This window comes from Dermacentor variabilis, chromosome 9 (genome assembly GCF_050947875.1).
Source record: "Dermacentor variabilis isolate Ectoservices chromosome 9, ASM5094787v1, whole genome shotgun sequence".
NCBI lineage: Eukaryota > Metazoa > Arthropoda > Arachnida > Ixodida > Ixodidae > Dermacentor > Dermacentor variabilis.
This window is the reverse complement of record NC_134576.1, coordinates 141,170,515-141,194,390: the sequence shown is the minus strand read 5'-3', so window position 1 is coordinate 141,194,390 and position 23,876 is coordinate 141,170,515. Positions and strand designations below refer to the sequence as shown.

Sequence of the window (23,876 nt, the reverse complement as noted above, 5' to 3'; positions counted from 1 at the left end):
GCAGCTGGAATATGGGATTGAGAAACCGCTAACTAGGCAAAACGATAAAATAGTCACTTGCTGTCTTAAGTTTGGGTACACTATTAGCTTTCCTTAGCGCGCTTCTTCAAACATGGCGTCCTTAACGACTTCAACCGCCTTGTTTCTCAAATGGTACCTCTAGCCGTTTCATAGAGACTGGGCGCGCATTCGCTTTTCCTTTCTTCGCGATTCGCCAGGAAGCGAACCGACTCATCGGCGATGAGCTCCCCATCGAAGTTTGGCAGCCGTCAATGTGTTTCTCGGTCTACGTTCTACAATGGAACCGTAAATGGGTGCACAACGCAGCTACCTACTTCGAGTCCGACGAAGCGGTCCACTCGCAAGTTGTTCAACGGCGTCGTCGCAAACGACCTAGGTAAGCGCTTCTGGAGGTTCTTTTCCAGTTGTCCCTTCCTTGCAGTATATTTTATAAAGCACGATTTATCACACAGCAGCGATGCCTGAAGGCACTTGCTTGTAACGTGGCTAGCAGTGTTTGATTTGACTGTTTTTGCGTCACCTGTTATTGCCCGATCGGGCAGTTGTCTCGCACGGCGGTTATATAAACGATTGCTGGAACTTTGTATTTGCCACCACAACTCAGGTGTTCAAGACGGAAGCGAAGTTTTCAGCAAGTGTCCACGCTTAGTTGTGAGGCGGCTGACCGACGAAGAGGTTCTTGCCGCCACTGGTTACTCTCAGTGGAACGAGTCGGCGCCGGTACAAGGTGAGATGAAGTGGACTGCCGTATCGAGGCATCGCGCGAATGCTTTCAGTCTTTCGCCTGATGGATGCGTGTGCAGCGATTCGACCAGGCCGCCGAAGTTTAGGTCGTGAGGACCAGTAAGTGCGACAGGTGTCGCTAGCGCTTATGACAGGTGTCGGTAGGGCAGCGTTTCTCTATCAGATTTTTTCTTAATCTTTTGTCTGACGTTTTTCGGATGATGTTTTAGGCGGCGCACATCTATGCAGAGCACACACATCTTTCTTTTGGCTGCAACAGAAATGAGCAAATATAAAAAAGCGCATATGTATTTCATGTGCACATCTGTTAAAAGGGTCATAAACTACCTTTCTTGGGAAAGAAAATGCGTAGTGATCGAAAGTGTCAGCTCTCTCATCAACTAGGGTCGAAAAATGTTTCTTTTGTTTGCAATATGTGCAGCACGGTTGACAACGTGCATATTTGTTAGCACTTCTGTGATAGATTTAGGATTGAGGCATGCACGATACGTGTGGCTCCAACAGTTGCTGACCCTCGACAATGCTTATTCTAACTGGTGCCCAATTGCACTTCACCTTCGTTTTTCCCTAGCTAACGGCCATTTCTTCCTAAGCAATTCAGCAGCTCTACATTAATATTTATACATATCATTGGAGCCGCAATTACTCTGGCTCATATGTGAGCAAAGTGCCCCTAATTGAAGTGGTTACATTGATACACAGTTGTCTTCAAGCAGCTTTTTCTTTTTTTGAGCATATTACACCACACCGATTGTGTTTAAGTTCTTGCGTTCTGTAAGCTTCTTCCAGCTTGAGAGGCAGTGGTAAAAAGATTTTGTTGCATTCCAAATTGCCTTGCCCAATTCATAGGCTCTAGAGAAGTGTGACACGATCTATATATTGTGTAAGATTCTCACTGTAGGACTGAAGAAAATGTGAATGTATAGGTGTACAGGTGAAGATGACAGAAACATAAAGTTTAGCTGGATATTTATTGCAGATTGCAAGACAAATGGCCCAGGAAATTTAGTAAGACGTGAGCACTCAAGACAGCATCATATGACAATATACAATCTGTTGATGTGAGTTTTACTGCAAATAGCAGTTAGAGAAGTACTGCCTACATGAAAGAGCAGCAATAATGTTGAGACATATACAGTTCACATCTATTTCACGTGTCATTGAAAACTAGTCCACTGTAGGAATTGCTAAAGTCTGCAGGTAAGTTTTTTCACTACAGCAAACTTGTGCGATTTTGTGAAATCGTGGCCCAATTTCCAGGGTAGCTGTTTCTTTCGAGCTGTCGCATTACAAATTTCATTTCCTTGTACATAACCACACAGTTTAAAACTTTCGAAGACACTTTTAAAGCCTGCATGTGACGCGCGTTGATACTGTGCCTCGCAGACAATAATTATTTCGATTACTCAATTGCTATGTTTCTTCTTTTTACATCCGTGTTAGAACCCAACTCTTCTTACTTTTGTTTATGAAAACATTTGTTTATTGGTCATAATGCTCTCCCATCCACCAGATTTGTTATCGGTAGCTTATAGTTGTCCCAGGACGACAAGCTAAATTCTACGTTGTAATTGAATGACACACTTTTAACTTTGCCTACACAACACCCATAACCTTCCCTCTTCATCCACAGAACATAAACAAGGTGATTTGTTTATTCAATCTGAGACACCACATGCGTCTTACATAACGCATGAAAATAGGGTGAGAATGATGGTTCCCTCATATTTGTATAACTCATTATTAATTTATAAATGCTAACATTTGCCACACATTGCACATAACACTCCCCTAATTTGAACCAAATGTAAACACATTGTGACATAATCTTTTCTGGACATTGGGAAACGTAGCAAATAGCAGCCGTGTAACTCATTTGAGCATTTCATGAAGGAATGAAGAGGTCAGAATGCAGAATCTTGCAGATGTGCTTGGCATCTTCACAACTAGGTACTTCGCCTATGAATTACCATAACATTCCCCCTATTTTTACAGAGTATAAGCAAAAGTAGCTCAATTAATTCACCGAAGAAATTGGGGAAACTGATTATGAATGTTGCATAAGACATGAAAAAGAAGAAAAAGGGGGAAGTAATTCATTTTACACCAAAAACGACAGTTTTGCCACACATTACACTTCACAGGACCCTCTGTTTTTGCCAAATGTAAACTGGGTGTAATGTAGAATTATCTCAAGACACTGGGAAACATAGCTGATAATAGCCATATAAAGGTGTCAAGCGGTTGCTTAAGAAATTTTTTGCAAAAGGTGTAATTATCCGCCGCGCTTTGAAAATTTGCTTATGCATCATTCTTAATATGCAACTGAAGTACTAAAGTGCCAAACAGACGATACAAGAAGAGACACATGGATGAGCGCTTATTAACAACTGATGCTTTATTGTCAGAAACACGTAATTATACGCAAATCTGGCAGCGCAACTCCCACGGTGTCGAAAATCACATCGTAGCCAGGCGAAAAGCGATAAAACGATTGTAAAAGATGACGAACCTCGAATGAAAGGTGACATTCGCGACAATGACACAGGGTGTATAGGGCCAACGGACCATAAATGATAATCGTTACATGATACACAAAACACAGCTGTAAGGGAGTACCCTACTAGAAACTAAAAGATTAATATTTTTCACCAAGTGCAGGTGGCGCACCAACATGCTAAGTCCCCGCAGGGGCGTCTGCGCAAGCAGGCGTTTGGTGTGTTGCGACACCACGTACCCGAGCACACGAGGGTTGGACCCTCCCGCGTGTAGCCGTGCGCGGCTTAGCCGTGTCTGGGGAAAAGGGGATCCTGGGGGTTGAGCTGATGCTGGGTGTTTGGACCTTTATGGCCCCCCGGCTGAGGCAACACACCCCTTTGGCCTCTGCTTCACATAGACGGCACCCCCGGACTGACCCACCCGGGGGAAATCGGCAGTCGCCTTTTCCTGTCTCTTCCTCTCGAATCTTCGTCTTTATCTCTTACTTTTTGACCTTTCCTGTCCTCTCCTCTCTTCCATTTACTTCATTCTCCTCGGCGGCAAGGGTTAACCTTGTGTGGGATAGCCAACCTTGGTTATAACAGATTTGGTTATAGTAGTGTCGTACAGCTGGCGCGTGCAGGCCGTCTTTTCACGGTCCTGCAGCGTCCCCTTGTTGGGCTCCATGGTGGGTGGCTGGCGGCGCTGCCGAATTTTTACACATATCTATGGCAAGTTCTTTTCCAACCCTTCCTGATCGCCCTCATAAACGAGGGCGCACCGAAGAAGTTTTCAAGTTTTTTGGCCGATATAATGACAATTTTCCAAGATTTCATGTAGTACATTCAGAGAAAAAAGAAAAGGCAGCGAGAATGATCTCACCTTTTCTTGTTGCGAAGACACTTAGTGAAGCTTTTGGCCCAGGCTATAAAGTCTCTAAGTTGGCAAGTGGCGACCTCCTCTTAGAACTGCGTGATAAGACACAGTACGAGAAACTCTCTAATCTAGTATCCTTTGGGAATCTTCCAGTGACGGTAACACCGCACCGCACAATGAACACCACCCGCGGAGTCGTTTCCGATGCCGATCTCATGGAACTGACTGAAGCCGAACTACTGGAGGGCTGGAGCGATCAAAATGTGACCAATGTCAAGAGAATAAAAATCAGGCGCGATGGCAAGGAGATTAAGACAAAGCACTTAATTTTAACTTTTGCATCAAGTACGCTACCTGAGACCATTGAGGCTGGCTACATAAAGATCCGAGTCAGACCGTACATCCCCAATCCTCTCCGATGCTTTAAGTGTCAAAGATTTGGCCACAGTTCACAGAACTGCCGAGGCCGCCAGACATGCGCAAAATGTAGTGCCCAAGAACACCCATCTGACAATTGCGAGAATGCTCCACACTGCGTGAACTGTGATGGAGAACACGCCGCGTACTCGCGGTCCTGTCCATCATGGAAAAAAGAAAAAGAAATAGTCACAATCAAGGTCAAGGAAAATGTATCGTTCAAAGAGGCACGCAGGCGGGTAGCATACCTGCCAAAGAAAAGCTTTGCCGAAGTGGCGCGTCAGGGAGCAGCGTCACAACGGCCTCCGGCGGCTGTCCGACCCACACGCAGTGAGTCGGCAGTTACGCCATCTGCCCCCACGGTGGTTGCAGCTAGCGCTGCTCCGCCAACTGAGCAGAAGGGACCATCGACCCCGAAGGTGGGCGCAGCCGAGGCTGCCACAACCTCCTCGGCCCTTTCCAGCGCTGGCCACAGCCGGCGCAGTCAAATCCCTCAGGGAGCCCCATCGACCTCCGGGCTGGTGGGCGCAGGGGTCTTGCCCTCCAAGGCGGGACTCCCTCTGAAAACGTCTCGCTCGCAAGAGCACGTGTCCGGAGCCTCACTAGAGGCAATGGACACAACACCTATCCTCAAGGCGCCCCAAGCGCCTAAGGAGCGGCGAGGCTCCCTCGAACGCTCCAGAAAGGACAAAACTCCCGTTACAGGGCCTCGAAAGGGCTCTGTAATTTAATCTCTGTAATTTTCATAATCACTACTTCTGTTTCTGTACACACAGCACCTACTGACCTCCAATGTGGATAAACAAATAATTCAGTGGAACATCAGAGGTCTTCTAAGGAACCTTGATGATGTGCAAGAGCTTATCCAAAAACACAATCCAACAGTGCTGTGTCTGCAGGAAACACACCTAAAACCACAACATACAAACTTTCTTTGACCGTATGTCAAGTTTCGCAAAGATCGCGATGATGCAGTCGTATCATCAGGCGGTGTTGCCATTTTGGTTCATAAAAGTATTTCCTGTCAGCGTTTACAGCTACAAACGCCCCTTGAAGCAGTGGCGGTTCGAGCTGTTCTTTTAAATAAACTCGTCACCATTTGCTCGCTTTATGTACCCCCACACTTCAAATTAAACAAACATGAATTTCAGTCATTTATAGACGAATTGCCAGAGCCTTATGTTGTTCTTGGCGATTTCAATGCGCACAGCTCCCTGTGGGGCGACTCTCGTACAGACGCACGAGGTCGTCTTGTTGAACAGTTCCTTTTTTCTTCAGGTGCGTGCTTGCTGAATAAGAAGGAACCCACGTATTACTCCCTAGCAAACAGAACCTTTTCTTCTATTGACCTGAGCATAGTTTCCTCGTCCATTCTGCCTGAACTCGATTGGGAAGTTATGAACAATCCTTACGGAAGCGACCACTTCCCCATACTATTAAGAACACTTAAAGAAAACGAATATCCGCCACAGGCTCCCAGATGGAAGATTGACACAGCAGACTGGGACAGGTTCCGAAACTTAACTAGTATATCAGGGTATGACATGTCCTCTTTAGAAATCGATGCTGCTGTGGAGTACTTCACAGCCTTCGTAATAGATGCCGCATCTAAATGCATACGTGAATTAAGCGGCTCGGCATGCAAACGGCATGTCCCGTGGTGGAACAATGAATGCAGAATCGCACGTAGGAATCAGAACAAAGCGTGGGGGTTGCTGCGCGCTTCGCCCACTGCAGAAAATCTTGTCAACTTTAAAAAAAGTAAAATCCCAAGGTAGGAGAACCCGCCGACAGGCCAGAAGAGAAAGCTGGCAAAAGTATCTATCGAGTATTAACTCGTTTAGGGATGAGGCCAAAGCCTGGAACAGAGTTAATAGGATTAGAGGGCGGCAAACATACTCAGTCCCCCTGGTAAACACACAGGGCGATACACTGCAAGACCAGGCAGACTCACTTGGGGAATATTTTGAGAGCGTGTCAAGTCCAACAAATTATACACAATCCTTTCTCAAATACAAACAAACAGAAGAACGTAAGCCATTAATAAGAAAAGGTCGAAAGAATGAGCCTTACAACCGTCCTTTTTGTATTGCTGAATTGAGAGCTGCCTTGAGCGCATGCAACAGCTCCGCACCAGGATCTGATAGAATCATGTATGAAATGCTCAAAAACTTACACAATGACACGCAGGTTACACTACTCACACTTTTCAACACCATTTGGGATGCAGGGTACTTTCCAACCGCATGGAAGGAAGCCATTGTGGTCCCTGTTTTGAAACAAGGCAAGGACCCTTCCTCAGTGGCAAGTTACCGCCCGATAGCCCTCACAAGTTGCATTTGTAAGGTGTTTGAAAAAATGATCAACCGGCGACTCATTCATTTCCTTGAACAGAGCAAAATCCTTGATCCCTATCAGGGCGGCTTCCGAGAAGGGCGCTCCACAAATGACCATCTTATACGTGTAGAAGCAAATATCCGGGACGCATTTGTACACAAACAATTCTTCTTATCCATATTCCTCGATATGGAGAAGGCGTACGATACGACGTGGCGTTACGGAATCCTAAGAGACTTGTTAGAAATGGGTATCCATGGAAATATGCTTAACCTAATAGAAAGCTATCTGTCCAGTCGTACCTTCCGGGTAAAAGTCGGCAATGTACTTTCACGACCTTTTATGCAAGAAACGGGTGTACCCCAAGGAGGCGTGCTCAGCTGCACACTTTTCATCGTGAAGATGAACACGCTTCGCGCTTCATTACCACCGGCAATCTTTTATTCTGTCTACGTGGACGATATACAAATAGCTTTCAAATCTTGTAACCTCGCAGTCTGCGAGAGGCAGGTACAGCATGGCCTGAACAAAGTCTCAATGTGGGCAGACAATAATGGATTTAAGATCAATCCTAACAAAAGCTCTTGCGTTCTTTTTACAAGAAAGAGAGGAATGATCCCAGATCCTTGCTTAGAACTATGTGGACAACAAATACCCGTAAACAAAGATCACAAATTTCTAGGTGTTATATTAGACTACAGACTCACTTTCGTCCCCCACATTAAACATATTAAAGAAAAATGTCTGAAAACAATGAACCTAATGAAACTTCTATCCCATACATCGTGGGGTAGTGACAGGAAGTGCCTAATTAATCTCTATAAGAGCCTGATCCGTTCACGATTAGATTATGGTGCCGTGATCTATCATTCTGCCGCTCCAAGTGCGCTAAAGATGCTAGACCCTGTTCACCATCTAGGTATCCGTTTAGCCACAGGAGCTTTCAGAACGAGTCCCGTACAAAGTTTATATGCAGAATCGAATGAATGGTCACTTCATATCCAGAGAACGTACATCAGCCAAACATATTTTCTGAAAGTCCACTCAAATCCTGAACATCCCTGTTTTAAAACCGTTAATGACATGACATATGCTACACTCTTTCGCAATCGTCCCTCCGTAAGACAGCCTTTCTCGCTGCGTGTGAGGGAGCTCAGTGATGAAATGCATGTCCCACTCCTCGAGTTCCGCCTAATGCCTCCAGCTAAGCTGCTACCTCCTTGGGAGTGGCAGATGATACAATGCGACATATCTTTCATGCAGGTTACAAAACACGCTCCAGAGATTGAAATCCAGATGCATTTCCAGGAACTGCAATACAAACACTCCTGCACGGAGTTTTACACAGACGCATCGAAGTCACGCGAGGGGGTGTCATATGCAGCCGTCGGTCCATCCTTCTCGGAATCCGATTTACTGCATCCGGAAACTAGTATCTTCACGGCTGAGGCCTACGCAATATTGTCGACCGTGAAGCATATAAGGAAATCAAAACTCAAAAAGTCAGTTATATATACGGACTCCCTTAGTGTTGTGAAGTCTTTGATGTCGTTCTGTAAGCACAAAAATCCTATAATAATTGAACTCTATTCCGTCTTATGCAAAGCATATGTATCTAACCAGGATGTGGTTATATGCTGGGTGCCTGGCCATAGGGGCATCCTGGGTAACGTTCTAGCGGACCAGATGGCCACATCAATTGCATCACACACTGTTAATTCTACTGCTGCAGTCCCTGTCACAGACCTGAAACCCTTCTTAAGAAGGAAACTGCGAAACTACTGGCAACGATTGTGGGACCTGGAAACAAATAATAAGTTGCATTTAATAAAGCCACAATTAGGTTTCTGGCCTCCTGTAACAAAATCACGCCGGACAGATGTCCTATTCTGTCGCCTCAGAATAGGACACACATTTGGCACACATAACTTTTTACTCACTGAAAATGATCCTCCAACCTGCGGTAGATGCGGGGAGAGGCTGACCGTCCTCCACGTCCTCCTGGAGTGTCGGGCAGCCGAATCTGAAAGAAGGAAACATTTTTCCCTAGCATACCGGCAGCACATCCCCCTACATCCCGTAATGCTACTCGGCCCAGAACCTTTATTTGACACCAACACAGTACTAAATTTCCTGAAAGATGTCGTCCTGCATGTTTTTTGCCCCACATGTTCGTAGCGGGTCCTCTCTTCAGAGGATGCCGCTGCGATATCTCTTTAGTATAGCACATGCCTCTAGGCCCTTGTCTTTCAAGGGCTCTGGCGAGGCAGCAGTGCTCCAAGTAATTTTAACATCCTACATATTTTTGATTTTGCATCATTCTTCTACGATAGATTTTAATGTTCATAGTAATCGTCATTAGTCATCGCCATAATTTTATAGCACGTAGATTTTACGCACTTTACAGCGACAATTTTTAGGCCACTTTACAGCCAAGTCACATCTCCATAATACATCGTCAACATCACCACTTGTCATGGCGCTCTTTGGCCAAACCTGGCCCTTGCGCCATTAAACACTACATATCCTCATCAACATGCTAAGTTCTAACTAAGTGCTTCTAAAAAGGACATTTCACTTTTATATAGTAATTTTGACGGTTCGCTGACGCATTCCAGGCCCTTCCTTTTAATGTGGAAGGCTTCATTCAGCTAATGGGCAGTGCTGTCTTGACTTCTGTCCAGAACAATGGTATCTCTTAGGTGAGGCTTGCACCCGCACTCTTTGCAATGGATGGCCATATTGGAACTAGTTCCTTTTTCCTGTGGGCATTCAGGTTCTTTTAGCCTTTCATTTAAACATTTATCCAATGTAAACCTTTTTACATGAGAGCGGAATTTGATAAACCACCCCTTCCTTGCAACATCGACCGAGAAAAAATTGCCTATGGTACCGCAGGACTGCAAAAATACTACCACATCATAGGAGTTTTTTGTTTCGAAGGGATCTTCTATGTTAAGTGAATTCAAATGCTTTAAGAGAAACTGGCTAACATGACGTAGCCAAGATTCACGTTCGCTCACGATACACTGGAATGGAACTTCTTCTTTGTGGCACTTGGCGGTAAAAAACATGCCCAAAGTCTTGTTTTTGCACTAACTTATGGCATTTGCAGTCTTTCCTAGTTCCAGTTCCTTGCAGAGGGACACAGCCTGAGATTTCACTCTAGCCGGCTTGAGGCTTGACGTGGCGAAATTCTTTTCCACAGCTTGGCAGGCCTTTTCCTTGTAAATTCCTTGCGGGACCACAACGAAGCCTCCTTCCTTGTCAGCCTGTAAAAGTAGCAGGCCTTTGTCCTTGAAGAAGGTGACTACTCTGTTAATCCCACACCGGTTGCTCGAGGTTTTCTTCGAAACTGTTCTTGACAGAGCGTCTACTCCTTCGAGTAGGCACCTTTCCTGGTCCTCAGGTGACGCCTTCCCGGCAACACGCCTATTCATGCGCTGCACTTTCAGGTTCGAGGCTGAACTTCGGTCCCTTCGCCTGAACGTTTTCTACTTCCTCCGTGACTTGTGCTTGTCCCAGGATTTTTACAGCACCACTGGCCTTCTTCTTGCCTGGGTGCTTGGGTGTGTTGTTTAACATATGCCGCCACCAGAATTCCACCGTTTGAGCCGCAAGCTTCCTGTATTCCCGGAATTTCTTCTCAACAACCCACTCAGGATAATTGATGTGACATGTAACGCGCAAATAGTCGAAAAAGAGCCGCACTTGCCTCCCCAATTCTGAACGTACAATCCTACACACCCGCTTTACGTGCTCGTAGGGAGGCTGAATGGCACCAAAGAGGGCGGAAATTTCACCAGGAATCAGTCCCTTCTTGAGGCAAAACGAGATAGATGTCTGGCGTGGCATGAAGACCATGTGATGTTGGTGACGAGGGCTGCCGTATTTGACGTAGGGGAGGAAACAGTCCCGGTTGTTTTCTCAGCCCCTTCAAAACTTGCTACATTGTGCGCTTGCATTAACAACCAAAAAACAGAATGCGCAACCTGCGGAACCCAGCATACCGATCCACTTGTCAGTTGCAAGAAAGGGTGGTTTATCAAATTCTGCTCTCATGCAAAAAGGCTTACATTGGACAAACGGGGCGATGTTTAAATGAAAGGCTAAAAGAATATGAACGCTCACAGCAAAAAGGAACTGGTTCCAATATGGCCATCCATTGCAAAGAGTGTGGGTGCAAGCCTCGCCCAAGAGATACCATTGTTCTGGACAGAAGTCGAGACAGCATTGCCCGTGAGCTGAAGGAAGCCTTCCACATTAAAAGGAAGGGCCTGGAATGCATCAGCAAACTGTCAAAAATATTATATAAAAGTGAAATGTCCTTTTTAGAAGCAGTTAGAACTTAGCACATTGGTGTGCTGCCTGCGCTTGGTGAGAAATATTAATCTTTTAGTTTCTAATGGGGAAAACACACCTTACCTAAACACACCGATACACAAACACACCTTACAAGTGTGTTTTGTGTATCGCGTAACCATTATCATTTATGGTCCTTTGGCCCTATACGCCACGTGTCATTGTCAAGAATTTCATCTTTTATTAGAGGTTTGTCATCGTTTACAATCGTTTTATCGCGTTTTGCCTGGCTACGATGTGATTTTCGACGTGTGAGTTGTGCTGCCAGATTTGCGTTTTTATTGTGTGTTTCTGACAATAAAGCAGCAGTTGTTAGTAAGCGCTCGTCCATGTCTCTTCTTGTGTTGTCTGTTTGGCGCTTTAGTAGTTCGGTAACATGCACCAACTAGCCCAACAAAAAGTTCTGCTTGAATGCTTAATATGCCTCCTATTGAGAATTCAACTTCTTGGCATGTTAAGGTATTTCGGGGCATTGTGTAAACATCCTACAGGGCTTGTAAATACGCTTGTAACAGTACATGTCACCTATTCTGTGCAACCATGGATTTGCTACCACCTTTGCTGCTCTCAGGGTGGCAGGGAAACTGTGAGAATTTTAATAATGCCTCTACGCGGCCAAAGTATGATGGTTTAGTAATTGTCATTTAGTCATGAATTAACCAACACACATGAAAAATTTTCTGTGTATTACCGCTTATACTTGCCACACTAGCTCTATGACCATATATAGCCTAGTTATATGGGCAGTACACATTAAGAGGCAAAGTCGCAATCAAATTAGGATCTGAAAAACTTCAGTTGAAGTTGAAGTTTATTTACATCGCCAAAAAATCAACGATGCGGGTAGGCCTGGGCAAAAAGTGAACACAATCACTTGAGGGATGCCCGAGCCCCCCTGTACAAGGCATACAGCGAAAACACAAAGTGTAAAAGTCATAGTAACGCTCTGGCTATTTAACAAGGGCAAAAATATCTCGTATATGCATGAGTTTGTGAACAAAGCATAAGAACAGAAAAAACAGCATAATAGTAAAAAAAAAAAAAACACAGAAATGCATCGCAGCAAGATAAAATTACACAGGATACATCGCAGCAAAATACGAGAAAAAAATACATGAACGCGGCTTTCAAAAAGAAGATAGTGAATTAATGCACTTCTTATGTCAACTAGTGAACATGTTTCAGGAATTATACCCCTTGACAATAATTTATTCAAAACAGTGGGCAGGCTATGTTGGAGCATCTGTTGCCCGTACATTGTGCGGGAGAAGGGAATGTGCCAAACTTCTTTCGTGCTTCTTCGGTGTCTTCATTTATTGTGCCGATGTTTTTTCCAGTGCACTACTATAACCAAGTCATGAATTACCAAATAGACTGTCAGGACATCTTAACTCTAAATATAAACTCTGTGAATGATCTAGTTCTTCCAAGACACCATTAAAACAAGCACATAACATTTTTTCAGTGCTTCTAGTCACACTAGTTCCTTCCCTGTAAAAACTTAGAAACGCAAGCATTGATGACCTTGAACGAGCACTTGTTTTACATAGATAAAAAGGTGCTTTGATGGAAATGTGACAGTGGCACTAAAGGGGCCCTGAACCACCCCTCGGGCTTGGTGAAATAACGTAGTCTGCGGGTAGCATACGCTGTTGTGAACATTTCAGCCAAGTTCTGCTGTCATACGTGGCCCGTGGAGCTTGCAAGCGGAGCGCGAAGTCAAATTTTTTTCAAACGCTCTCTTTTCAAAAACCCCATGCTCCTCGCTCTTTTCTGTGTGCTCTATTTCGTCATAATGCACACTCCAATACGCCGCTGCTGTTGGTCGCTGCGCTTGGCTACACTGCGGCTGCCGTGAGGTGCCGCCACGAGTCCTGTGGCTAAGCGCACTGCGGCTTTCTGAGGACAGCCGCGTTTGGCTTACGTTTAGCGTGGCATAGGCACCAAATCGGAAATTTGAACTGCGCGCCACGGTGACGTCTCCGCCGTAGCCTTCGCAGTGCAAGGCATCGGAGGAGGAAGGAGAGCACAGCTGGGAGGCCATGTTTGATTGCCGATAACTCCGCTTCTGCTGAACGCATTGAAGTACTTTTTGTGGCAAAGTGGTTCTGAAATAGCCTATCTTCATTTAAAATGTCTTTCTCCACTTCGATAAAAAGTGGTTCAGGGCCCCTTTAAATGAACCGTATGGTCAAATTAAGGACGTAATGCATGGTGGTAAGCACAAAGTCGGTGGAAAAATATTTACAAGATGTACTTATATTCAGCTCCAGTACTGGTCCAGCATGCCAAAACCATAGCTCAGTGGTCGTTGATATCAGGTGTCTTGTTGCAGTATTATTTGTACAAAATCTAAATGTCCAGTCAAGGCCAAATTGACAAAAACCAACTGCATCACGGACATGAGCATTATACCTATCTTGTACAATACTTGTTGGTGCAGCTGAACTGGATTTAGCATTGCTATAGCCAGCCTTGCATTTATTATTGCATTGGCAATTATGTGGATGCTCAAAGTGCATTTTCGGCACCACTGCTGCTGTTGTCATGCTGTCCTGATATCGATGTCGCATGCACAGCTAGTGTCCAGACAGTTGGATTATCTCCACAGATGTGGTGTGCATTTGGTTGCAAAAACGACCAAGCAAACTAGACACACCATAAGTGCTCTGCTCAGTCAGCTAGGTGGTGGGGCCATGGCAGTGTCCTGCCTTTCACAGCTGGCATGAACATTTGTGTGCATGCACCATAAGCGCTCTAGTGTTTCTACTGAGCTGCTGTTTGTATGCACTGGTCTGTGTGGAACAAACAGTAAATGTTAAGATAATTTTATCTGATATTTCACTGGACACTCTGACTAATGCCAATGGTCCCCCATCAGTCTCACCTTTGCACCATTGAGCTGTGGGGCCTGCAACACAACTGCTGGTGCTCCTCATGCCAGCAGTTGTGTTGCAGGCCTGGTAGCTGCCAGGGCGCTGTTCCTTCTGCCCAGCAGTAGTTGCCTTGCATGCTGTGGCTAACATGTTGCGGCCACATATAATTAAAATCCTGTTCAAGAAGTTCAAGGGCAATGCAAAACCTTGCTATCGCTGTCATGGCTTCGCGCTTTGGCCGAAATTGTCAGATTTTGCTCTGGCTGCCTTTTGTAGGTTTTCATAGTTCCCTGATTGCAAATTGGTTTCAATCTGGCATTGTTGGCCACTAAAGGCAAACATGATATCATACAAAAGTGTAAGTAAAACATTCCAGGAATGTCGCAACATATTATTTATGCCAAGACAGGACTTAGTTTCAAAGAAAACTTTCTTCTAAAGGGTGATGCTATATCTGACAAAGCGTAACATTGTAGCTATAAAGCACATCCTGATCACGTGTTTGGAATGATGTGAATAAAGGAAGCATTCTTTCTCATGTTCTACAAGGATAATATGCAATTTCATCCTGCATGGCTGCTTAGAAAACATTCAGCAGTATCGCTACAAGGTGCATTTAGTCCCTTGAAAGCTACAAGAGTCTTGAATAAGCTTTAGTTAAATAAACTGCAAATGCCTATACAATGTGCGGTGAATTTCACTTCTGCAAACCTCCATTGCCTTTCTGCCAGAAAACTCAACCTGGGCCACAATATTGTAGTGGTGCCCATACCAGTGTTATCCTTTTTACATTTGCTCCGTGGTCAGAGCAATGCTCCATCTACCTTATCGCTGGACTTAGCTGGCTGTGAATGGTGTGTGATAAGAATAGCATAGAATTGAGTGGAAAGCATTGCTACAAAACGTGGCCCTGACCACTTGAGAAACATTTTTTTCACAGCTCAAATGGCCTAGGAGAAATTGGGTGATTTATGTGGCAATTTTTGTACTGTACTGACAGTCTCATTATGCTCTGCCAGCCACTACTGCCAGATTCAAATCTAGGGCCACCCACAGATGGTGCCACAAGGCAAAATTCGAATGCTTTTAGTGGAGTTTTGACAGATCTGTTGTAGCATGCTTGACACTTGTATTGGCCTTGGTTAGTACTGATTACTATGTGCTCGAAAGAGGAAGAAAAAAAAAATGCTCGTTTTGCATGGTCGTGCATCAACCATACCAGATTTTGCTGATTAATGCCTCTCTTTCAGAATATGAAGTGGAGGATGTCCTGGATATAAAGAAAGAGAAGGTATGTAGAACCTGCAAATTGTTTTTGAAGCTGGTAAATTTCACTTCACTTACGACCACAGTGTCAAACCAAAACTTTTTTCACCTTCAGTACAGTTCAGGTTCAGCTCTAGAGCAAAGCGGTTCGGAGCTTTCTGAACCGTTTCGTTCGGATTCACATGGTTTTGAAGAAAAAAAAAAAATACACTCGCGTGCCTCTGGTTTCTGCAAAAGTGTTTGGTACATCTGTAGAGACAAGCTTGCTTGAGTTAGAACTACTTTGAACCGTTTGTTTTCATGAGTATTAACTGAAAAAAAATTCTTAAAAATGCACTCGGGTTTCTCAAGAACAATTCCAGATGCAGTGTACTGCAAAGGCCATAATTAATCCACATAATATAAACTTCTACACATCATCCATATTATAAATATGCCTCCTATTTTCACCAAATGTAAACAGTGTGGCCCATTTAGTACACCGAGGACATCTGAGAAACTTATTATGAACCTCGTAAAATGCATCAAATAGGTAAAAAAGAAACAAGGATTCAGTAATTATTTGCAAAACTTATAATTAAGCCAGAAGCGGTTAAATTTTTCTCACAGGTGCCTGCTAACATGGCCCCTGCTAACATGGCCCCTTGTTTATTTATTTATTTCAGGAGTACTGCCGACCTCTCAATGGGGCCTTAAACAGGAATGGGTTATAACACAAAAACAGATTTGGAAACAAAGAGAAACAATTCTAGAAGTGCAACAGGAAAATTTGCCAAAGCAAGTTCAATGCAGGTACTAGGGAAAACATGATTCACGCACAAGTACAAGAAACTGAAACGCTAGAAACTCGAACACTAGAAATTATACAATTCAAAGTCAGAATAGCGGCAACAGACATCTCTTGACAAACATCTCTGCAATGAGTGAACATACCATAATCAGGGCAAGATAAACTTGTAAAACATTACGCCTTGCGAACACCGAAAGATACACATGACACCAAGCAAATATTTTTAGCACACTGAAAAAGTACTAGAGAATAAAACGTAAATTGAAGAGTAGTGCATGCGTTGAGCGAGGCCAGATAGGGGAATGGGGGGGCATGTACAATTAAGTAAGGTCAAGGGGATTGCTGCTGCAGCTTTGGCATGAACAACTCAACAGTAGTGCAGTTTATTGTATCAGCAGAAAGAGCATTCCATTCAGTAACGGTGCGCGGAAAAAAATGAATTTTTAAAAGCTCTTGTCTTGCAAGCTCGAGTCCACTGAATATGAACTTGGTGTCAAGTACAGTTCTCTCTGGAAACTGGGAAGCGTTGCATTTAATGGTGTTAACACTTTCGAGCACTTGCTAAAGAAATTCGTCCAAAACATGCAGTCAACTGATGCTCTTAAAACTTTGCTCACACATCACCCATTGGATGCCCCTTATTTCTTTAAGCATGTATCTTTTTGTGGCGCGTTGTCTTCTTTCGGTACATGGGGCAAACTTCTACTTTGCTCATAAAAAGCACTTGTAGAGCTCTGGCACGCTTCAATAAGTAATTTACTGCAAAGGCTGTAGATACCCTACTTAGTTTAAGCTTACTGTAGTGGTCATCCATAACACAGCTTATATCTTTCTGAATATCGATTTGCTGCCATTTTTGGTATTCCCAGGGCTGCAGGCAAACTTTGTGTTTCTTATGACACCCCTAAACAAGTAGAAAATGAGTATTTATAAATTTTCATTTAAAGGGACACGAAATTCAAATACTAAGTCAATGTGGACTGTTAAAATAGTGTTCCAGAAATCTCTCAGTGCTTGTTACATGCCAAGGAAAGACTTAGTTTGTGAGAAAATTGTGTCTCAGGGGTCCGCATACCTTTAGTGCAATTCAAATCATCCTACCCTAAGTGAGATGTGGTGATGCCATCAGTGCCCTTTAGTGTCGCCTGTAAGTACAACAGGGCCCGACAGATGACACAACGGTTTTCTACACAAAACACAAACGTGTGGCCATGGAGAAACCGAGCCAAGACAGCGTTGTATTCGCCACTGAAGCTGCTCTTGGTCAAGTGATGTCGACCATTTGGGAATCCCGTGACATCACATGGATGTGGCATTCTCTGTTACTTGGAGTTTGTGTGAGTTTTGCAAGCCAGCAAAACCAGTGCAGTGCTACGTGATAACGAAACTACTGAAACGCGAAAGTATAAGTGGCGCAGAGTGGAGAAAAGGAAACCTTTCGATTGCCCACGAGGTTGTCTAGGGTATTGTCAATGAGTTCCTTTTTCTAAAGATCAAATAGAATTGGACACATAGCTTTTTCTTTTGTCTCATAATGCAATACCATGATCTTTTTATTACGAGTGGTTGAGTACTCGCGACAGAATTATAATGGTGAGTGCCTTCATCATCAGGCCAGTACCTGACTGTCCCGGTGGAGTCCCAAATCGTGTCCCTGATTTACCTCAATTTTTCTTACTAAAGCTCTGTTTGTGATATTGAGGTCTTAGACATTCTCGAGCACCTAATCTATCACTTCAGCTTGACTTAATATTTGCCTTTAGTGGCCCTTTAGGTCCCTAATGTGTCCCTCCCCCTTTCCTCTAAATATCAGGGTGTCTACCAAACGGGAAAACTGGGAAGACCAGAAATTCTCAGGGATTTTGAGTAGTTTGGACAAACTCGGGGAAAATTCAGGGAATTTGTGCCTCTATTAGGGAAAATTAGCTGTAATTTTATTGAAAGGGTCGAAAGTCGCGGTAATGCTGGCTCGAGTAACAGACAAGAATCGTAATGAATCGTCTTTAACACCCTGCCGTCGGCTGGAAGAGTTGCCACTGTACAGTCAATGAGCAACTTCCGGATTCTCTGTAATTTAGACGGCTTCGCGGCACCGCCGCATACCCTATAGAGCCAATGTATCAGAACATCTGAAATTTCGGACGCAAGAACTCTTCGCCGTCCAATTTTCCGGACAGTTTGCCTTGACCACAGGTCCGAAACGGCATTAAGCAAAGCCACCATTGCTGCCATTTTGATTACCTCGCCACCTCGAACTGGCGCTCTCGCACGCAGATCCACTGGCAATCGTAGCCGCCACTGCGGCAACTCTAGGCCTAACTGCTTCGACGTTCGCTATGAAGCTTCTTGTCGTTTGGTACCGTGTTTTTTTATTGAAAGGATTCGCCGTTGTTAGCAATGGCACGGACTCCGCCTTTGTGATCCTCGCGATTGGCTTAGAAGCTTGGAAAGCACGTAGCATTGTATAAGGCCGGTCCCCGAAAGTCAGCTTCGCCTCTGTATAGAAATGTTACTTAGTGAAGCATACGCAAAAGTATTGCAGTGAAGCATAACAAGCGTGGGAAGGGGCTATTGCCACGAGACACGGTATGTATTCCTTAATTATACACGCATGCACCCGGTAATTCCTGTCACAGTATGAGCACCCATATGCCTAATACGTGTACCGACAGGCCTTCAGAGCGTTTTCGAATGTGCCTGTGGTAGTTAGAGCCCTTAACGGCAGTAAATGACATGCATTTTTTTTTCCAACTGGCCAATTTTTCGGACGTTTTCGCGGCCCCTAGGGAGTTCGAAAAATCGGACGTGGACTATGCAACTGGCCAAGAAACTGCTTCAAATGGTCCATGGGGCGAGCAAGTGGCGGAAGGAAGACAAGAACAGAAAGGACCTACACACTGAAGAATGAACGGGAAAGGAAGCGTGCTGCCATCGTTTTGAAGAAGCTTGAGCTCAAAGAACAAAGTTTTGGCTGATGCCGAGATGTAGGTGTCTTTCATTCAAACCAAAATAAACTCTTTAAAGCAGTGAAACACAACACTGAGGCATCGTGCGCAGGCTGAGAGTATGTCAGGACAGTTGATATTGACTTACGAGCTGTTGAGAGAGGATCTCAATTTTGACAATGTTAGGGCCTCATACCACTGAGCTTGCTATCATTTGATAGAAATAGATCATAATCGAAAATATTGGCTTCTTTATGTGTCTCGTTTTTCTTCGTATTTGACAATGTCCGACTCGATATGCTTATTAGAGAGTGACAGCATTGGGTGATATGGTTTCAGCCCGTCTTGACATAAAGCATAGTTCTGCATCCCTCAGGGAAATTTGCAAAGGCACTCAGGGAAAACTTGGAAAACTCAGGGAATTTAGAATAGTCAACTTCGTAGACACCCTGAAATATAAACTTGGCGCATAACTTTGTTGTTATGCGGGTGTAACGGGTGTAACATGTTTTTTTTTCATTGAACAGCAAGCTCAGCAAGCTATGCGCGGAAGTGGACAAGAAGGTAGTAAGAGAAGGCCGGAGCATTCGTAGGTGCACGATCGAGCACCGTGGCAGTTTGGTCGAGTGCAGCAAAGGGTGCTGTGTATAACATTCTGTTATCTTGTGGGAAATGTTATGTTGGGCAGGCGAATCATTTTCTGAATAACCTGACCTTTGTAATGTTTAAAGGGCCCCTCACCAGGTCTGGCCATTTTAAGCTGACAAGCGCAGAGCATACAGTGCACGCTAATGATCATGTTCGCAATGAAACGCATCATTACGTGCCATGAAAAGGCCTGAAATTTCAATCTTAATGCTGTTTTCCCACATCGTGACCATGCTGCAAGCTGGATGGGGACGTACTCGTGTCCCTGCACCTACGTACTGCACCTACGTAGAGTCGGGTTGAAGATTAATATGCAGAAGACAAAGATAATGAACAATAACCAGGCATGTGAACAAGAGTTCAGGATCGCCAGTCAGCCTCTAGAGTCTGTGAAGGAGTATGTTTACCTAGGTCAATTACTCATAGGGGACAGTGATCATGAGAAGGAAATTTGCAAAAGAATAAAATTGGGTTGGAGCGTATTCAGCAGACATTGTCAGATCCCGACTGGAAGCTTACCATTATCATTAAAAAGAAAGGTGTACAATCAATGCATTCTTTCGGTGCTGACATGTGGGGCAGAAACTTGGAGACTGACAAAGAAGCTCGAGAACTAGTTAATAAAGGGGAATCAGACATCCACCCAATCGTAGCAATTATCCTCCCTCCGCATTCATTCTTCAAAGCAATATTACAGATCATTTCCCCGTTGCACTTTTCTTTGAGAACAGTCCTCGCACAAATAGTGTAAGCTTTGTTAAAAATAATTTGATCGCGACAAATTCATAGAAATGGTGTCTAATTCTGATTGGTCTTGTGTGACTTCAATGAATAATGTTGAATCAGCATACACCGCTCTCATTTCTACAATATCCAATTGCTTATCTTCATCGACAACATGTGTACAGTGCCATAAACGTTATTCTTCCCCTAGAAACCCATGGTTAACAAAGGGATTACTTAATAGCCTGCGCAAGAAAGATAACCTAATAACCTATATAAAAAAACAAAAAGACAGCCATTTAACGTGCATCTACTTGACCGTTACAAGCAATATTGCAACACACTTAATACTCTAATGAAGAATGCCAAAAAGCGCTATTATCAAAACGAAATTAATTGTACTGGTTCAGATGTAAAAAAACAATGGCGCTTGATCAATTCCTTTCTCAATAAAACCATTAACCCGCCGATAGCCAACATTAATCATGAAGGATCTGTTATATCTAACCCACTAGATACCGCCAATGCATTTAGTGACTACTACTCCTCTCCCGTACCCGTTCCAGCCAGTACGCATGACGAACTTGATCATTGTGGTCACTCATGTTTTCTTTTTCCTGTTACCCCAGATGAGGTAAGAAGAACAATTATTAGTATAAAGTCCTCTAGCGCAGGTATCGATAATATTTCTGCTAACCACGTGAAAATGATTGTTGATCATGTTGCGGATGTGCTCACCTACATAATCAATCTAATTTTTGAAACTGGCATATTTCCCCATGAGTTAAAGATGAGTAGGGTTATCCCGGTATTTAAAAAAGGTGACAGATGCTTAATTTCTAATTATAGGCCGATATCCATTCTCCCCTTTTTTAGCAAAGTAATTGAAAAAATAATACATGTTCGCCTGTCTAGCTACCTAACGAAATTTAACCTACTTCATCCAAAACAATTTGAGTTTAGACAAGGGTATTTAGACAAGGGTATTTAGACAAGGGACCTAGCCCTCATTTACTTCACAGAAAAATGTAAACTAGAAATTGACAATGGTAGCTTCGTTGGTTCTGTTTTTCTAGATTTTACCAAAGCTTTTGATACACTAGATCATGACGTTCTTTTTTCTAAACTTGCATCTTATGGCATTGTTGGCAACTCTCTCAATCTTTTCCGTAGTTACTTATCTGATCGTGAGCAATTAGTATCCATCTCCGGCATCTATTTCACTAAAAAAATTATTAACATCGGCGTTCCGCAAGGCGCAATTCTAGGCCCGCTTTTATTTTTACTATGCATTAATGACCTTCCACAGTGTCTAACCACATTTTCAGAATGCATCTTATATGCTGACAACACGACTGCCTTATGTTCGAGTAATTCTGTAAGCAACATTTCAACAACCCTTAACGCTGAACTTATTAACGTTAGCGCATGGTGTGCTAAAAATAAGCTTTTGATAAATCCCTCGAAAAGTAAGTTCTTAATTTTCTATTCCAGGTCAATAAATAATGCGCAAGTTATGCCCCTCTTTATAAACACACATCCTATTCATCTATCAGATCAATGTTCCTTCCTTGGTATCAAACTTGATTCCTGCTTAAAATTTAATTTGCATATTAATGAGCTACAGCGGAAAACTTCCTATGGTATTAGGGTATTACTAAAAGCTAGATGTTACTTTGACTTGACTACTTTGGCCACCTTATATTATGCATTCATTCACAGTCATCTAAATTATTGTATTGCTTCCTGGGGTCAAACATATCATTGCCACCTTTCTTCCCTCCAACATGTACAAAATCAAGCCATTCGCATTCTCACCTGGACCAACTGACGTTCACATGTTACTGATCTGTACCGGGAACTGCACATACTGAATATTGACAATCTAATCAAATTTAATGTCTGCACATTTGCTTATCAAGCAGTTAAAGACCACAGCCTTCTCAAATTTGTTCTTATTCGACACCTTACTAACTCAAATATTATGCGCTTTTCCTCCAATAACAATTTTATACTCCCTAAGGTACGAACTAACTATGGCTCACAAAGAGTAGCATTTATTTTAATCAAACTTTGGAATTCATTGCCTTTTAACATTAAATGTGCCTTTTCTATATCGTCATTCAAACATCAGCTTCGCAATTTCATGTTAACCTATAGCTCCGTTTATTGAATATGTCTTTTAAAACACAACTTCAGTTCTGTCGTTTCTAATACTGTTTGCTTCGTTTCTTACTTCTGCTTAAGCCTTATCCCTACCATTTTATATTTTCCATTGTATTATTCTTTTGCATCATTCTGTATTTGCATTTGTATTTGCATTTTCGTATTCTTATAACTTGCTGCCTTTTTGCTGTCAAGTAGTATTAGTGTATTTTTAACATTATAAAAGGTCCCCCTACAGTGTTTACACTATGAGACCTTTTTCTGTACTAAATGTCAATATTTTTGTATCTGCACTAATTATTCAATAAACTTCAAACTTCAATTGCTATTATGGAAACTTATACAGGTTCCTCGAAAGAAAAGCCTCGTAGTTCAAGAAAGGTTTGTCCTGGTCTGGGACTTGAACCCGAGACCACAGCCTTTTTGGGGCAGCCGCTCTATGATCTGAACTAACCAGGCGGCTAGCAGATGGCAGGGCGAAGTCGAATTTGTCAACAACTCTAAGCAAAGGCAACAGTTTGACATAATAGTTCTGCGGGAACCCGCAAGATGGAGTGAAGTAATTAATAAAGGGGAAATCAGACATCCACCCTGTTGTTGCAATTGCTACAACGGAAATAATCAGAAGAATAAGAATGGGCTGGGGTGCGTTTGGCAGGCATTCTCAGATCATGAACAGCAGGTTGCCATTATCCCTCAAGAGGAAAGTGTATAACAGCTGTGTCTTACCAGTACTCACCTACGGGGCAGAAACCTGGAGGCTTACGAAAAGGGTTCTACTCAAATTGAGGACGACGCAACGAGCTATGGAAAGAAGAATGATGGGTGTAACGTTAAGGGATAAGAAAAGAGCAGATTGGGTGAGGGAACAAATGCGAGTTAATGACATCTTAGTTGAAATCAAGAAAAAGAAATGGGGGGGGGGGGCATGGGCAGGACAGGACATGTAATGAGGAGGGAAGATAACCGATGGTCATTAAGAGTTACGGACTGGATTCCAGGGAAGGGAAGTGTAGCAGGGGGCGGCAGAAAGTTAGGTGGGCGGATGAGATTAAAGGGAAGCTGAAAGGTTTTCCAGAAAAAATGAGGGAACATGTGTACATAATGGTTTTCAACCCTCCGAATTCGAATATCGTATCGTAATTGAGTGAAAGAAAGCGCAAATATATTTTATTTCGACGAAAAGTGCAGCAGCGGACACGCCCAGCTCGCGCGTCTTGTTTCCGC

General features: G+C 43.4%; 1 protein-coding gene across 4 annotated transcripts in view; it reads left to right on the top strand.

Annotated features, from left to right (window-relative positions):
* The first annotated feature begins 95 nt into the window (after nucleotides 1–95).
* LOC142557690 (histone-lysine N-methyltransferase SUV39H2-like) overlaps nucleotides 96–23,876 on the top strand; it is a 113,735-nt gene continuing 89,954 nt past the window's right edge. For 3 of the 4 annotated variants that reach the window (XM_075669718.1, XM_075669717.1, XM_075669715.1), the window contains exons 1-3: nucleotides 96–397; nucleotides 626–748; nucleotides 15,362–15,402. In XM_075669718.1, the coding sequence (XP_075525833.1) occupies nucleotides 241–397; nucleotides 626–748; nucleotides 15,362–15,402 (321 nt within the window). In that variant the 5' untranslated portion in view covers nucleotides 96–240. The remainder of the gene's footprint in view (nucleotides 398–625; nucleotides 749–15,361; nucleotides 15,403–23,876) is intronic. The other variant, XM_075669716.1, reaches the window with a different exon arrangement.